General features: G+C 42.7%; 1 protein-coding gene across 7 annotated transcripts in view; it reads right to left on the reverse strand.

Annotated features, from left to right (window-relative positions):
* LOC123349013 (WT1 interacting protein) overlaps positions 1-17,500 on the reverse strand; it is a 131,082-nt gene that overhangs the window by 18,213 nt on the left and 95,369 nt on the right. For 4 of the 7 annotated variants that reach the window (XM_044986744.1, XM_044986743.1, XM_044986749.1 and 1 more), the window contains one exon: positions 15,963-16,030. The exons of 2 other annotated variants lie outside the window; for them this stretch is intronic. In XM_044986744.1, the coding sequence (XP_044842679.1) occupies positions 15,963-16,030 (68 nt within the window). Of the gene's footprint in view, positions 1-4,424; positions 4,561-15,962; positions 16,031-17,500 lie in introns of those variants that run through there. One more of the 7 variants, XM_044986747.1, reaches the window with a different exon arrangement.

Here is a 17,500-nt window from a genome sequence, read left to right on the forward strand (position 1 = left end):
GAGTGCTCTCCGGTCGACTCCAGTACTCCACCGGAACAAGACGATTAAGAAAAGTTGACAGGACATAGCATGGTGCAGACACTGCAGTAAGTTGATCTAAGCTACGTTATTCAAGTAGCTGGAGTAGTGTAACTTAGGTCAGCTTACCGCAGTAGTGTAGACAAGGCCTAAGAGCTTGATTCAATTGCCAGTGAAGTTAATGGGAGCTGTTTCTTTGATTTCAGTGGTCACTGGTTTAGACCCTAAACTAGCAAGACGTCCTCTTTGTTTTATTTTTCCAGATAAGTGGCAAATTGGGGCCACGGTTATAAACAATTATAAACTGAAGTCACTTTCAGATGCCACAATGGACAAATAAGCCATTTATTAAATAATATGCTATTTCAGTTCTCACAGCCTTCTCTTTGTCTGCTTTAATATTTCCTATGTATTGGACAATACAGCACATGTAATGATAAAAAACAAAAACAAAAAAACCCCGTAGATTAAGTAAAGCTTTTAAATAGTAAAAAATGACCATATCAGATTGTTTAGTATACACCAGTGTCCATAGACTGTTACTCACATATTTCTGCAAGTCATTTTGCTGCATTGTGTAATGGAATTAGCGTGACATTGTCTAGACCTAGAGAAATGGTTGGGATCCGCTCCTCGCCCTACTGTCAGCAGCTTTAAGACCAAAATATTTGATTTCTTATTCTTCTTCCAGCAGACAAAGACACTGCTACTACCCGGGAATCTCTCTGGTTCCACTGTATCTGAATGACCATCTGGCTAGACTGTTTCCTAAGGTTGCGACCTCAGGGGTTGCTGGAAACAGGTGGGGAGGTCCTAGCAGAGCAGACAGCAGAAGATTAACAATGGTATAAACCCAGCTAATTCCAAAATCCTGTCAGAATGAATTTAACAGTACCATCTGGCTGTCATTTGATAAGGAATGCAAAGGAGCATTTACCTAGTTATTGATTAACAGGGACCTTATTCCCAAAGAACTGAATGGCTTGTGGTCAGGCTAATGTCATTTATTGCTGTCTGGATTGCTATAAATTACATTATTTGTCAGAAGGCAGGGTTTTGTTGACACACAATCTCTCTTTATATCACTAAACCTATTAAATTAAAACCATAATTCGTTTCTAATGGGGGGAGTTGTATTTGTAAAAACGCAACAAGAGAATGATTACCCAATTTAAGAAAATGCGACAAAATGGCACCAAGTCCAATCACATTGACAAACTATCTTATGAGCTCAGTGAAATGACCCTCTTTACTACTATATTGTGCTCTTTTCTGATCATAGTATTGATCTGGAAAAGCCTGAAACCTTTTGGTTCAATGAGAGTTAGGATCTGGATTAGTCTCCCCTGGTGCGTTAAATCTATAGAGGATGGAGTAGAATGATAGCCTCTCATCTCAGCAGCATTTTTTTCTACAGTAAAGCAGCATGGTGGATACTGCTATCATTAAATCTGTATTATCCTTTTGACAATAAATGGCTTTTGCCAGGTATTCATAACTCAACTCCTCAGTACATATTTTTATTCTAAACATGGAGGGCTCAAATATCAGTTTTAGGTTTTAAACTCTAGGAACACAGAGCACAAAGTAAACAATACTCTGAAACAGTAAAATACTTGGCGCTGTGCACCTTTCCTCTTTAAAGTGATTTACTAATACGAAACTGCACAACCTTCCTGTCAAGTAATATTTATCCTCATAGTGCAGGTGGGGAAACTGAGGCAGAAAAGTGTGACTTGTTCAAGACTAAAGAAGCGCAAAAATGGTCTTGCACTTAAGGCATAATTCTAGAGCTCAAAAGAACTAGGTTCAGTTCCTGCAACAAAGCCCAGCATGCTTTTTGATAAGTCTCTCATTCCCACTGGGTGGGATTTTCAAAAGAGCTCTTGGTTGGTCTAACTTGGCTCCTAAGGAAGTCAATAACTTCCATAGGAACCATTAGGTAACCTCAAGTGCTTTTGAAAATCTCATCCTATGTTTTAGTTCCTCCATCTGCAAAATGGAGATAACATTTCCTTTCCTCATGTGAGTGTTGGGTGGATAAATGTCTGTAAATCACTCAGACTGCAGTGATGGTGGAGCTACAAGAGAGTCACAGGTGGGATTAGAACTCAAGTGTTCCTGGCTCCTACTCCTGGGCTCAGGCTACTCCCCTGTGCCTTTGTTACAGACACCACTGGTTTCAATGCTTTCATTAACATGCAGCCCTGTTTTATTTTACATTTTATGTACCAAGAGTTTATAATTCTAACACTGCACATATTTGGCCATCTTTTAAAAATCACTGAGCTGATTTTGTTTAGCTTTTCTAAACATGCCAGTAACTTTTTCTGTTACTGGTTCTTAAGCAGAGAAATATAATTACATATTCATCTAGAACTAGAAATGTACTTGCATGGGCCCATGTACAGTATGTACCCAAGATAAATGGGACACATTTTTGAACATTCACAAACACTGAGGTGGATTTTTTTTTGTTTTTTGTTACTAATACCATGAATAACACTGAACAATGTTAAAGTTGTTACACAAGCAGAGGAAAGCTCTGAAATTCAATGGTCAGCGTAAGGCATCCTCCTTCGCCCCCACTCTTGTGACTTTAAAGTACAATACTCCTTACCAAAATACAAAGAAAACAAATGGATCCTGGAGATCTAACAATTTACTGTTCTGGGATCTAATTTTGTCCTAACTTTCCTCCCACATTTAACTCTTTATTCACACCCATCTCTCCAGATGTTGCTGTTATCTGATTTTCTGTGCAAGACTCAATACCTTGTTTCAGGATCTTGATAATCTATGCATTATTTATCTCTAGCTTGTCAGGTAGGGTTTTTAGGTTTTTTTAATATAGAGAGAGCTTAAGAATTATATTGGAGTTCAAGAGTAAAAGGAAAAGCCTTGGCTAGATGAACTTTCTTTTGTTTGCTGTCTCCCAGCCTTTGATTACCAAACAGGCAGAAATTACGAATGATTTTGCCCAAAAGCCTTTGTTATGGGAGAGGAAAAAGAGGTCACCTTCTGCCCAGATTACTTAGGTCTGTTTTGTGCCCCTCTTCTCCCCCCGTGATCATCTCAGATTTTAAAGGACTTCTCTGTCCAACGTGCAACATATTCTAAAGAAATTAACAATGCTTTTGGAGCATTTAATGGATAATTATGCATAGAGGGTAATCCCACCAAGTACTGAGAGAAATATCTCCTTTCTGCAATCAGTTCTTGAACCAGCCTCAGCTACTGGATCTTTTAAACCCTGATGCTCGCATCAGGAGTTTCAAGAGCGAACACACTGAGAAATAATACATCTGGAAAAGGCTTCAGGACCTTCTTTCTACCTTAAATTAGAGACATGTTATTATGTCGCCTTAGCATGCCTAACCATGCCCAGGAAGTGGATGCTGCTGCTTCTCCCCCCTCCCCCCGACCCCATGTACTTGCGACAAAAATTGCTTTCCCTCTGACAGATGCTTCAGACCCCTTTGCTTTCTCAATGGAGATTTAAAAAAACTAGTAAAAGTTAGTGGGAAAAGATCAACTAGCTTAGATTTTGGCAGATGCTGTGAGTGACCTGGCTGTAGTAATGTTACGAAATTATCAAAAATCATTGATACGGCACTGCAAAAGTTGCTGAATTTGATCCACTCAGCCTAGATTTGAGATTCCTTCTCTTTTACGCTTAAAAGGCCTTTGAGAGGGTAGACCAGGAGTTTTTGCCAAGATGCTTCAGGCATTTAATTCTGAAAACTCATTTCTGAATTGGGTGCTATGCTAATAATGTATTCCAACCCCAGGCCGTCTGTAATCCCTCACAGATTCTCTGCTCCTTGGTTTCCCATTAGCAGAGCATCTGTCTTCTCTCTCCTTTATTGTTTGCTCTCTGCGTGGGACCCTTAGTACATGGAATACAACAATGCAAGAAATTCATGGGATCACGTTCGGAGAGGGAAAGAATATAAAATTTTGCTTTATGCAAATGGTCTTTTTTATTTATTTTACACACAATTAAATGAGGCCGTTAAACTGCACTGAACAAAATGGGAACTTCTCAGGCTTTAAGATTTTTGGAGTCTCATGGCAGGTGGCAGGGGTTAAACTGAGGCAGAATGGTCTGGAACCGTGTTCTGCATTTTCCCTGACATACTTTATGTCCTGCTGCCTTGCTGACAGTTTGGCTCACGTTGCTCCCACACTACGGCATCAGTCCCTCTTCCTGCTTTTTGGCTGATGCTTTACTCCTTGCTCTACCCAAAGTGCATGGGCAGGAGAAGGAAGGGAACTGAGCACTAATCAGAGGAATACTGGTTCAAACTGTGCACAGACCTCTGCTGAAAAGCAGGACTCTCCTTGGGAGCAGAATTTTGCTTTAGTGGTTAGGCATCTGGTGACCTCTGAAGATGGCATAACCTGTGCTACATTGGAGGTTTGAGGACCTCCATGTCCCAACACCCACTGAGGCTGTTTTTTGTCTTATACGGTGGAGACAAATTATTCTTTCTTATTTCTATGTGAAGAACATTCCATTGGTGTCAATGGGAGTTTTGCCTGCATAAGGAATGAGAAAAATTCAATGAAGGCCTAAGAATTTGATGCTTCAATACTGGCTAAGGGACAGATTGTGAAGTTCTTACTCATGCTAGGTAGCACCTCACTCCAGATGTAGTACCATTTACTTCAGCTATCCATCATCTCATGATACGTAATTTGTGTAAGAAGTTGTGTACGTCAGAACTTATCTTCCTAAAACATGAGTGGGCACACTATGGCCCACGGGCTGGATCTGGCGCCTCAGTGCTTTGGATCCGGCCTGCGGGATTGCTCCCCGTGGTGCCGCGGGCCCCACACCGCTCTGAGAAGCGGCTGGCACCATGTCCCTGCGGCCCCTGGGTGGGGGCAGAGGGCTCATGCGTTGCCCTTGCCTCCAGGCACCACCCCCTGCAGCTCCCATTGGCAGGGAATGGGGAACCGCGGCCAATGGGCGCTTCGGGGGAGGTACCTGGAGGCGTGGTAAGGGCAGCACATGCGGAGCCCTCCACCTCCCCTCCCCCAGGGGCTGCAGCACTTCCTGGAGTGGCGCAGGGCCAGGGACAAGGCATGCATGCAGGGAGCCTGCCCTGGCCCCGGTACGTGCCGCTGCCACCCCAGAGCTGCTTTAGGTAAGCGGCGCCGGGCTGGAGTCTGAACCCGGCACCCTGCCCCCAACTCCCTGCCCTGAGCTCCCTCCCGCAATCTGCACCCCTCCTCTGCCCCAATCCCTTGCCCTGAGCCCCTTCCTGCACACCGTGCCCCCTCCAACATCCCGCACTCCCTCCCACACCCCAACTCCCTGCCCCGGCCCTGCATACAATTTCCCCCCCCAGATGTGGCCCTCGGCCCAAAAATTTTGCCCACCCCGTCCTAAAACATTAATGCAATTTTATTCAAAACAGGTGTCAAGAAAGAATTCAATTCAAAAGACGCACCAGCTAATACAAACAATTATTTCAGAAGTGGGCAAGCACCACTTTCTCACTAGCATTTTTTCCTGACTCTCAAAGAGAAAAAATTAGCATGCTCTACTGACCAGTGTTTGGCATGAGTTATACACAACCACGAGAGCTTTATTTCCCTTTTAAGTGCACTTCAGTTACACAAATGTACTTTTGAGTGTAGTATTAGGAACAGGAAAAGATAACCTGGCCTTTTTATCAGCATCTTATCAAGGAAAAGGGTAGTGAAATGATGACTGGCATGAGATCAACTTGATTTTGCAACACATTCTTTGGGACACAGTGCTAGCCAAGGAAGAGCACAGGACAGTTAAAAGAACCTTTCCATAATGATGGCACAAAACCAGAATTTCATCTGTCCTCTTTTGTGTCTCTTCTGCAGATTCCCAGAATATGATTCTTGGGATCCATCATTCCTAACTGGATGACATACTTAAAAAAAAAAAATTGTCTAATGCTGAGTCACTCCGAAAATGGGGAGTTCCTTTTTTCCTTCATCCACACATTTCCCTGGCTTATTTACAGCACCGGGGTCAATACGTGCAGTTACCATTCTTTTCTGGACTTTGGAGATTTTGTTGGACTCTAGCTGTTCTCAAATGTCAAGACTCAGATTTCTTCAGGCCTGCAGCTTGGCAATATTTCACCAATGGCAGCATTCATCATTACCTTTCCCAGGCTACATGCCTACGTTTTTATATGAACTCCTGTTTAGGGGTTTTCATCTTCAAAAATTTGTCCTCCAGGATTAACTCCTTGGGTAAAATCCTGGCCCCACAGAAGTCAGTGGGAGGTTTGCCACTGACGTCCACTGAGCCAAGAATTCACCCCTTTTGTCATATGTGTAAACGTCTCGCACTGAGATGAACCCAAACAGCAGCCAGCTCCACAATGTCCAGAACTTTGCATTAAGATCCAAATCCAAAATTCACAGGACAAATCAAACTTCCAGATCCAAACACCTCAGAACACTAAGGAATTGTGCAGTTTGGGCCATCTCTAGTTCTGATGCAACACTCTAATGCAAGAGATCCTGATGACTCATTTCACCACTGTCAAATCTACTTACAATATAAAACTGGGATCCCACTAGCATCTTGCAAGCTGTTGAGAAAAACTAAAGAAAACTGGGACAATCATTGGATTATAATTATTATTATTATTATTATTTTTTTTTTTTTTTACCAAAAAACCGATGAAGTGGGTATTCACCCACGAAAGCTCATGTTCCAATATGTCTGTTAGTCTACAAGGTGCCACAGGACTCTTTGCTATTTTATCTTGTTTCCTCTCAAATGGATTATGCTAATGCATAATATATCAGTTGTCTTTGTTTTCAGTGGTATCATCAGGGGTCCTAATGATACTTTAACACAAGTGGTTTCTTTTCTTTTTGTTTCTAATATATAATTGTTTGTGTAGAATACAACTAATAGACCAGATCCTGTAAGCACAGGGCTTGAAAGCACTTGAAGAACTGAGTCCCGTTATATAACATTAATAGATTAGCCGATCCCCTTCCAAGCTTTATTTCCATTGTTTTCTTAAAGATGTTAATAAACACCGTTATCTGCGTTATGATTAGAAGGTGTATTTTAATAGTTTTTTTTTAGACAGACTGCATTTAAAAGTAAATATTACATTCACATACTTATCTAAACCTTCATTTACTACACTATTCCCATTAGCTGGGAGATTAACTAACAAGCTACAGCTTTCACCATTTACCTTTTCAACACGAGTCTATTTTCTGATTGAGAATCTCAGTTAACGGAGATGGTGCTCTTTGACTAATGCACTGCTTCCAAAGCTCACCTCTCAAGGGAGACCTACAACTATTTATACTCACTGAGATGGAAAATCAAACCTCTGACTCCAGCTGACACCAGCCTCCATTACACTAAATAAAAACTATCTTCCTAGGGCCCCAGCTACCAGGATGGGGCTTCTCTATCTTCCACACTGCCAGGATTAGCAATAGCATATGCAAAAACTACAAAGAACTATCTTATTATTAGATAGTTACTATTGCAAGAGTGCTTAGAGACCCAAATTAGTGTCCGAGCCCCATTATACTAAGTGCTTTAGGAATGTACGATAACATACTCCCTGTCCAGGCTTTGTTTGGTAGGAGGGAGTTACTGAACAGTTTCACATACCTCTGTTTATAAGTATAAGACTCTTGTTAACCAATCCTACAGATGAGAGTTCTACTCTATTCTGTTCCATATTACATTAAAAACAAAAACCCCTATGGTAAAACAATGCTAACGTTGCAAAGTCATGCACTCAAGGGTTAGGAAGTGCCAGAGGTTCCCTGCACAACTTTAATTTGGCCCCCCTGTTCATAGGCAGTATGATATACTCTTTAATTATAGACCCTTCTCCCCCTCCCCATCTCCTGCTTCTTACCCCACCCCCCTTTCCCACCTCCCTCCCAGCTCCTGCTCCAGTCCTCTTAGCTCCTACCTGTTTCCCCTGCTCTAATCCTTTCCTGCGGTCTCCGGCCCCTATCTTCCTATGACCCAGTTCCTGCCTCCCCAACACTCTACGCCTACCCCTATTCCTACTTTCTCAGGTCCTGCTCTAATCCCTTCATCCCCACAGGCTCCTGCCCCCGTCCCTTCCTCCCCAACCCTTCATTCAAGTCAGGCGCCTGCCTTCGCCTCTTCCATGCTGCCTCAGTACCAGTAGGGGGTGCACTGAGAGCAGAGGAGAAAGCGCTCAGTTCCTGTGCCTGGCGCACAGCGGGTCCCTGGCAGAGGGGAGGCGCACATGGAGGGACATCTCAGCTTAGCCCCTGCATCGTGGGCTGGTGCATTCTCAGTAATTTTATGGAGATGGTGCATTGCAATCTGGACAGCATTAGGACCTGTGAGGGCCTGGAGCATGCTCCATGCAGATGGAATCTTTGGAACATTTAGCTGCCAAACTCTACTGAGCATCTGCAAACTGACTGGTTGGTCAAATCTGGTGATTTTATTTTTCAAACGGGGATAGCAAAAGGCACTGCATTTTCCCTAATTTTTTTTCACAGAAATGGCTGAACTGTGTGAGTTGCAACTTATTTTTTTATTATTAGCCTGAGGCAGACACCTGGTATGGAAAATTTCAGTGTAAATGGCTAAAGTTTGGCAAAGTTACAAGTAACTGAAAAAAGACCCTTATAATGGAAAGTGTCAGGTAATCCTTAACTATCGGCAGTATTACTTGTGCTGCCTACACAAGTTCTTGTACAGCCCTCATTGCCATAGTATCGAGCACTTTCTACTAGTGTACTAAGTGACGTGACTAACATCTGTCATGTGTGGGTCATTTTCTCTCTCATCCCCTCTCTAGGAGGAAATTCTCTTGTCTCAGTCTCCACAAGATCCCCCCGCTTCTCCTCAATACTACTACCTCAGTAGAGAGAAGGGAAAAAACCCTATCTAAAAGAATGACAAAGATGATAATAGATCTCAGACTTTGATGACATTTTCTAAATCTTTTTGCCAAGAACAACAACAATTTATTTAAAAATTACTTTACGGGATATTTAAACATTGAAGGGGAAAGACAAATTGGCCATGATTAAAAATTACTGAACTATTTTTTTTCCCCCCTCCTTCCCCCATCCCAATCAGCAATTTATCAATAAAACGGAACAAGTAATGCCTGACTGGGATTATTTATTATAGCGGAAGGCATTTATTTTTACTCACTCCTCCAAGAACAGCGTCCCTGTTATGGCTAGTTAGCCATGTGTGTTCTACGAGCTTTCAGGGGAGGATTAAATTGTCATTTGTTTTATCTCCTTTCATGAAGTAACTATCATAACAGGAGTGAGGCAAGAACTACATGCTGCTAGACTTGCTACCTTAAAGAGAGGGTAGGGAGCACTGGCATCTCCCCTGAAACCAAAGGAAATCTATACATTTTTTTTTATGTTCAATAAATTTTTTTTTATGTTCAATTAAGTGGGAGCACTTAATGCCCTGCATTAAGTGCTCCCACTGGAAATTAATAGAGATTAGTTATCTCAAGAATATACTTCTACAGAAGTAGAATAGCTGTATCTTTTATCTGATTCACTCACTGCATTTAAGCAACACAATCCAGGTTTAAACTTTTATAGCGATGGTATAGTTCAGGAGCTGCAGCGGAGAGCTGGAACCGGGATGTCAAATTAAAAAATGGAGTGAGCCATGCACCTATTGTGTGGCCCTGGCTTGACAGCCCTAGTCTTTAACATATTCATCCATAACACTGCGTACAAGCAGGGCCGTTACTTGCTATAGCATCACTACTGCCACAGCATCAGTCATTCTAGTATAGGGCTTCTTCACTTGTGAGGCGCAAACCAAAACTGAATGTTTCATGCTGATGCCGGGCTGACCAGGCCCAATTTGAGTGAGTAGCGCTGCTCCCATCCCCAGCGCCGCTCACACAAATTCGGCCCAAGGGGTCCCCTGTCAGGAGAGCAGGGCCAAATCCGAGCAGTGCTGCAATTTTCGAGATTGCTCTGATAGCCCCCCAGGACTGGAGCTGCAGGAGCCGCTGCTGTGGGCTAGTGCAGGGTGGACTCTGAAACCCCCTCTAGGTCTCCCCCCTACCCACTGGAGGCAGGACCTGACTTCCCCCAGGACCCCCTACTCCGGGGCGGCACCTTCTTATGTAGTGGGGTGTGAAAGGCACTCGTCGTTCCTGAGCCCAAAAAGGTTGGGAGCCACTGTTCTAGTACCCCTTTGTCCCACTCCTCCACCCCCTCTGCCTTATCCGCAACTCCACCAATAGCACTAAAGACTTGCAGTGCTCTCTCCCCACAGGTGAAGTCAGAGAGCATCCATGCCGTCCATAAGAGAAAACAGGTGGAGAACTGAGAAGAATGTACCTACCCATAGTTTTGCTGGGTGTATCTATGTCCAGTGAGGTGGCAAAGTTTGCAGATGATACTCAACTGCTCAAGAGAGTTAAGACCAAAGCAGACTGTGAAGAACTTCAAAAAGATCTAACAAAACTAAGAGATTGGGCAACAAAATGGCAAATGAAATTTAATGTGGATAAATGTAAAGTAATGCACATTGGACAAAATAACCCCAACTATACATACAATATGACGGGGGCTAATTTAGCTACAGCTAATCAGGAAAGAGATCTTGGAGTCATCGGGGTAGTTCTCTGAAGATGTCCATGGAGTGTGCAGCGGCAGTCAAAAAAGCAAACAGGATGTTAGGAATCATTAAAAAAAGGGATAGAGAATAAGACGGAGAATATCTTATTGCTCTTGTATAAATCCATGGTACGTCCACACCTTAAATATTGCGTACAAATGTGGTCTCCTCATCTCAAAAAAGATATACTGGCATTAGAAAAGATTCAGAGAAGGGCAACTAAAATGATTAGGGGTTTGGAATGGGTCCCATATTAGGAGAGATTAAAGAGACTAGGAGTTTTCAACTTGGAAAAGAGGAGACTAAGATATGATGGCGGTATGTAAAATCATGAGTGGTGTGGAGAAAGTGAATAAGGAAAAGTTAGTTACTTGTTCCCATAATATAAGAACTAGGGGCTACCAAATGAAATTAATGGGCAACAGGTTTAAAACAAATAAAGTTCTTCTTCACACAGTGCACAGTCAACCTGTGGAACTCCTTGCCTGAGGAGGTTGTGAAGCCTAGGACTATAACAGGGTTTAAAAGAGAACTAGATACATTCATGGAGGTTAAGTCCATTAATGGCTATTGGCCAGGATGGGTAAGGAATGGTGTCCCTAGCCTCTGTTTGTCAGAGGGTGGAGATGGATGGCAGGAGAGAGATCACTTGATCATTACCTGTTAGGTTCACTCCCTCTGGGACACCTGGCATTGGCCACTGTCGGTAGACAGGATACTGGGCTGGATGGATGGACCTTTGGTCTGACCCAGTATGGCCATTCTTATGTCCTGCCTTCAGGTTTGGTGGTGCAGTGGAACTTGCTCATAGTGAATAATAATGATGATAACATCTACATTTCATCCATAAAGATCTCTAAGTGCTTTACAAACAATGGGACACATTTTCAAAAAATGCTCAGCACCTAGCAACTCCCATTGTGACACTTATGGACAGACTTCTAGAGAGTTCAGCATCTGATATGCAGCCAGTATGCTGAGCTCTTTTGAAAATCTGGACACCTATGTTGTTACTTAAATGGGAGCTGAAATCTTCTGAAAATCTGGTCCAGGAATCGCATCATCACTGAAATGCAGATGCCTCTGGAGCAGAGAGAGCAAACGTGCTCTGCATGACTGCGTCAGGAGGGGATGAAGTGGCCAAGGTTGCCAGGGGAAACCTACACTCTTATGAGAAGTGCCATATGTTCTGCCAGATCAGACAGAATATCAGTTTTTTTAGGGTCTCACTTTAAGATCCACAAACAGAAAGCTGAACTGAACTCAAAAGCTGTTCTGTTAAAAATAGCACCACTCTGGTTCATGATCGGACTGCGAGGGGTTCTTCGCCAGGTGACAAGGAGACATCACTGCCCTGCTGACCCTCATTGTGTCTCTTGCCGGGAGGGAGACGAGAGGCAGCGACAATTGCTATTTCTAAGGGTTTGTGGGCAATGAAACATTGACAACCATGCAGCTGCCTCTGGGAATCAACAGAAATGCTCCATTGCTGTCTATGCCACAAGCCTGTGCCAGAACAGGGCTTTCCGGCTGAGTTGTTGTTATTTGGATTCCACCTGTGGCCACAGGGTGCTAGGCACTTTCTAAACGCAGAGGAAGACACAGTCCCTGCCCTGAAAAATGCAGTTAGGAGACACTGTGCTCAACAGTTCATTTTGTTTGTCGCCTGTACAGGATCACACAGTTACAGAACTGCTGCGCTGTAGCTCAATGAAGCTGCCCTAGGATTTCCTAACATGATTTATAACCATATTATCCTGTTCACACTGCAGACAAAAGCCACGTGAGAACATGGGTGCCTGAGTTAGACTACTGCTTGTTGGCATGGCTAGAATTATAATATAGGCAGCCCGAAAGCAGCTCTTCAGTCATCGCCTTTTATGGTTGTAATAGAGGGGTGGGGCCAGAAATTCGCCTAAATCAGTGGATTTTTTTGCTCTAGCTCTGGCCATAAAGGGGCTGCAGCGAGCTAAAGGAGAATTTCCCTGGTGCAGGAATATCGTAAGTGTGGCAGATGTTGTCCTGCTGCTGTCCCCGCATCCAGCCTGGGGGTTGTTGGGGGCATGCTGTCGTGGGAGGAGGAGTGGCCAGAGCACTGAGGGCTGTGCAGGTTCTGGGCTGGGGGGCAGCCTGCAGGCAGTTGTTGGAGGCTGCTGGATGTTAGATTAGCACCCTCTTCCTGAGCGGGGGTCATTTGTGTTGTGCCTGGCAAGGGGCGTAGCAGAGAATCTAGCCTAACACATTTTAAGCTAAAAACCTTAAATGTGACCATTTTTCCAAACGCATCCCCATAGGATTATTTCAGACTAACATCTGCTATTGGCATGGTGGATAGAAGCTCCCTCCCTTGGCATGGTTAAAACTAGACTGGACAAAACACTAGAAAACAGACCGTAGGAAACAATCCCACATTGGCAGGGAGGTGGATTGGGTGACCTCATAGTTCAGTAGTGTCCCTGTCTCTAACATCTCTACTTCTGTGTTACGGTGACATCCGGAGGGAATCCAGAGTTGAAGCTGCATGGAGATTCGTACCTACAGTGGAGATCAAGCGCTGCATATTGGCTACAGACTTATAGCACTTACTCCTTAAGGGAATGACCAGATTTTCAAAGCAGCTCGGAGTAACTCTGTTCAATAGTTTAGGGGTCAGAAGCAGTTAAAATGGCTCTTTCTCTAAATAAAGGCTCACAGCCTCACCTTTCTTTTAGCTGCCTCCAGCTAACTAATGGCTGAGCTGTAGCATTTTAAACTTTAGGTCCCATGTTATGCAAGTCTAGACTAAAGAACTCGGTTAGAATTTTTTTTATATATATAAAATAAAACCATTCCCAGCATTCTTGCTGTGATTTGTATCACGGGAAGCTGCTGGAGGATGTGTTCTTTCTAAAGCAATCGGTTTACAGCACAGGCAATGAAGGGTTCAGAGCGTCACTGTGTCCGCTGGCTCCCCAGCAGCCTCCCAAGGTCTGTTCCTGAGGCAGCACACAGCAAGCCAAGACCTGAAGACCTTTCAGAGCTCACCAGTAAATGCTTCCGCTTCACAAACCTAGTACCCAGGGATGCCCTGAGTGGACCAGAGTTCACCTTAGGATCCCTACAACCTCTGCTTCGTAGGGAGTGTTTGCTGCCAGCCTACCCACTCCAGGACCCCTGTAGCTGGAACAGAGGGTGGGGGTGAGTGCAGGAAGAGCAGCTGCTCAAAAAATGGGGGAAAGAGGGGGTTTCAGCAGAAATTTTCAACTTTTATCTAAAACGTTAATAAAACATTTTCTGCTGAAAACTGAAAAGTTTTGACCAAAAAGGTTTTTGACCAACAGTTCTGGGATTTTAGCTGAAAGGTTCTCAGTTTTTCAACAAATTACTGAAATGTTCTGAGGAAAGCAGGCACCGTCCATGCACAATTAGTTTAGTCAAAATCCCTATTTTCTATTGAATAACAGTCTCAATGGAAAATTTTCAACCAGTCCTAAGCATGAAGTAGGGTAGGGTTGCCAACAGTCCCTTATTAAAAGGGATGTTCCTTATTTTTTTGTCGCTGTACAACAAGATCAGGAGTTGCTGAGTGCTGCAATAAGCAGCAAGAAATACCCCTGGAAAATATAGGTGAGTACTGCTTATTATTATTAATATGATATACATTAGAATATAATTAATATAATATTGTGAGGAGGGGTAGGGTGGGGGTGCTAAGAAAACAGTTCATTGTATTTCAAAAACAAGGTTGGCAGATTGGAAGATGAAGGTATCGCAAAGAGTAATATAAAAACTGTAGGCTGTTTAAAGGAGAAATGACCAGGTCAGATATAGGGCATGTCTTTGTATTTGAATAAGCAGGTGTTTGGCTTGCAGGGGAAGTAGGTTTTATTGGAAGGGAATAGCATTTTCCAACTAAAACAAGAATTACTTGAAATATGGTGTTTTGCAAAACTTTTCAGTGTAATTACAAGTATTTTGATTTCTCCAGAATTTCCTGTTTTTGACCAAAAATAATCAAACAAAGAAATTCTGTATATATTTTTAAAAAATATTGACATGTTTTGTTTGGTGGTAAAATCCCACTCACTCACTTTTTTTTACTTTCCTCCCCTTTCTTCCACTGGAAAATGGAGAGGGTAAGGAGTAAAAACAATGAGAGCACATGGGATTTTCCCTACCAAAATTTCAAATGAAATGAAAAAAGATTCATTTCTTTTGAAATTTTTTTGCAAAATATAGTTACCTTTTTTCAACCGGTTCTAGTTGTGGTGACACGTAGGATGGGACTGGGGGTGTGTACAGGTAGGTATGAAGGTAGATATGATTCCTATACCAGATATTTCCTTGATTTTTATGGGTTGCATTGATGAGAAATGCACTTGAGAAGCCCTGGAACTGTCAGTTAAAGTTTTTGGTGTGGGACAAGCATTGTTTGAGGTTGTGTTAAGATATTAATACCCTCATGACATATGGCTGTGGGGTAACCTCAGACACTGAACCTCCAAAAGGATGTTGCTGTTTCAATAAATAGGGAGCCAGATGCTGTAAATTCAACATATTGATTCTTTCATTTGTTATCCTGTAAGCAAACATTTGACACTCCTCTCTGATTTCAGTTCTCAAACATCATCTCATCTTAATCTCGATGACGTATAGAGTAACTGTCATTCAATCAAATCATTTTCTGTCCGTTGAATTACTTGTAGAATCCTCCCCTTAACTGAACAAACATTGTATTTTTGGAACACAGCTCAGCAGCTCCATTTTTCTTTTCATGAATCAGCCCCTAATAGCATACAGCACTTGCAAAGTCACTGGGTCTATTGAGAGAAAATTAGTTGTTCCTCCGTGGTTGACAGTTTTCAGCAAACCACACTGCAGCTCCACACAGTTACAGAATAGTGATTAAAACTATGCCTTTAATAAAGCAACACTGTACACAGTGATGACACACTGCAGTCTAAGAAGTCTCCCTTCTTGTTATGATTGGTATTCCCCAGATGTTTGAGTTTGAGCTTAGGCTTGGCAAGCTTTGTTGCTGCAAATCAACCCCAAAGCTTGAACAGCTCATGTTTACTCTTATAATTTATACTGTGAGATGATTTACAGACAGTTATGCACTTGGTTTGATGGCTACCACTTCAGACTAAGGGCCCGATCCTGCTGCCACTGAAGTCAATGGCAAAACTCCCATTGACTCCAGTAGGTGCAGGGACAGGCTCAAAAGCTAACTGGTCCCACACTACATATCAGCCAACCCAAAAACAAACAACAACAACAACGTTCACTTTTAAAAACAAACAGAAGAAAGGCCTGAAATCTTACTTACTAGGAAGTCTTCTTCACAGTACACTTTACCATTGACATTGTAGAAGGCTTTTCCTCGCAGTCTTCTCCCTGTTAGTAAAATATTTTACTGTCAGAGTCCTGTACTCCATTTCCATAGCAAGAGTCTCCAATACGAAGGTGTTTTTTTTAAACAGATGATGCACTGAACACCATCAAGAATGATATGTTCAGCATTTGACCTCAGGGGCACTCCCTCCCCATTATTTCGCTTTTCTAATTTGCATTATTACCTAATATTTATATTACGATAGTGCTCTGTACTCAGTGGAGATTGGGGTCCCATTGTGCTAGGCATTCTACAAACCCAGAAAAGAGACAATCCTTGCCTGTAAGGGTCACACTGTTTGAATGCTCCTTTTATTAAAGAACAGTTATTGTCCGAAAAGTATGAAATAAATGTCATGTTCTTACATAACATCTCCAGACACAATTGCATCTGCTAATACTGCTGACAAAAACAGCTTCTGTAAAACTCACAGGTGAGTGTATGTTATGGGTCCCTTGCTGTGCCACTCCATAGAGGTTATGAGTTGCTACAGACACCTACTAGAGACTTGTGGCTTTTTAGCTCAAGCTGTAGTAGCTCATAGTTTTAGTTTTGAAGTTCCGGGTTCAATCCGTGGTGTGTCAGCCAAGATGGTGGCCATCGCATTTGCTCCTGTTATCATGTCAGTGCCAATGCAGCTAACTGAGAGTGGTCTGGATTGTTCATCATCAACAAAATTGACAGCTAACTTCTAACTGCAGGATCTTTATTACTGGCCATGGCCAAGCTTTATTACCCAGCTTGACTTTCAGATCCCAGTATAAGAAATTAGAAACAAAAGCATCTTAACTAACTTGAAAAATTGAGAACATTTTATTAACACCCGCAAGCACCTTAAACTGGCAATATGCACAGGTGATAGAGGGGGGAAACAGATCTCAATTTCAACCTTTGAGGGCTTACTATATTATGAGTAGCAGTTTAATTGTATTTATAACATGTGTTCATCAATATGAACTCTGGACCTCTTTACAGTTTAAAAATATAGGACAGGCTTCAGATTAATCTCAACAAACACCGTGATATACAGGAACTCAAAACACCCACAACCAACCAGTCATTTAGACACAAAGGGTCTGAGTCGCCTCTCTCTCTCTCTCACACTGGCATAAATCAGGAGTTATCTCAGTGTCAAAACCTGTGTGCATAAGAGAAGAATCAGGCCAAAGGAGCCAAACTCTTCCTGTTGTAACTCATCTCCTCGCCACTGAACTTTGTTCATCACCAGGGATTTATCTGGCCCAAGCTACCACCCATTCTAGTGTGCCCATCAAACCATTAAGAGGCAGTAGCTTGGGTAAACAGATGGCAATATGCCCTGTTTAAGGGCCACACACAAGAAGCCATTTGCAGTGCACAAAAACGTGATTGAACCCACCGACCTATGAACAATGCAAGGTACCCTATGCTTACAGGCCAATGATGACGCTCTTCGAATACACTAACTACATATACTGAAACCACTTTTATTG

This window comes from Mauremys mutica, chromosome 14 (genome assembly GCF_020497125.1).
Source record: "Mauremys mutica isolate MM-2020 ecotype Southern chromosome 14, ASM2049712v1, whole genome shotgun sequence".
Classification (NCBI taxonomy): domain Eukaryota; kingdom Metazoa; phylum Chordata; order Testudines; family Geoemydidae; genus Mauremys; species Mauremys mutica.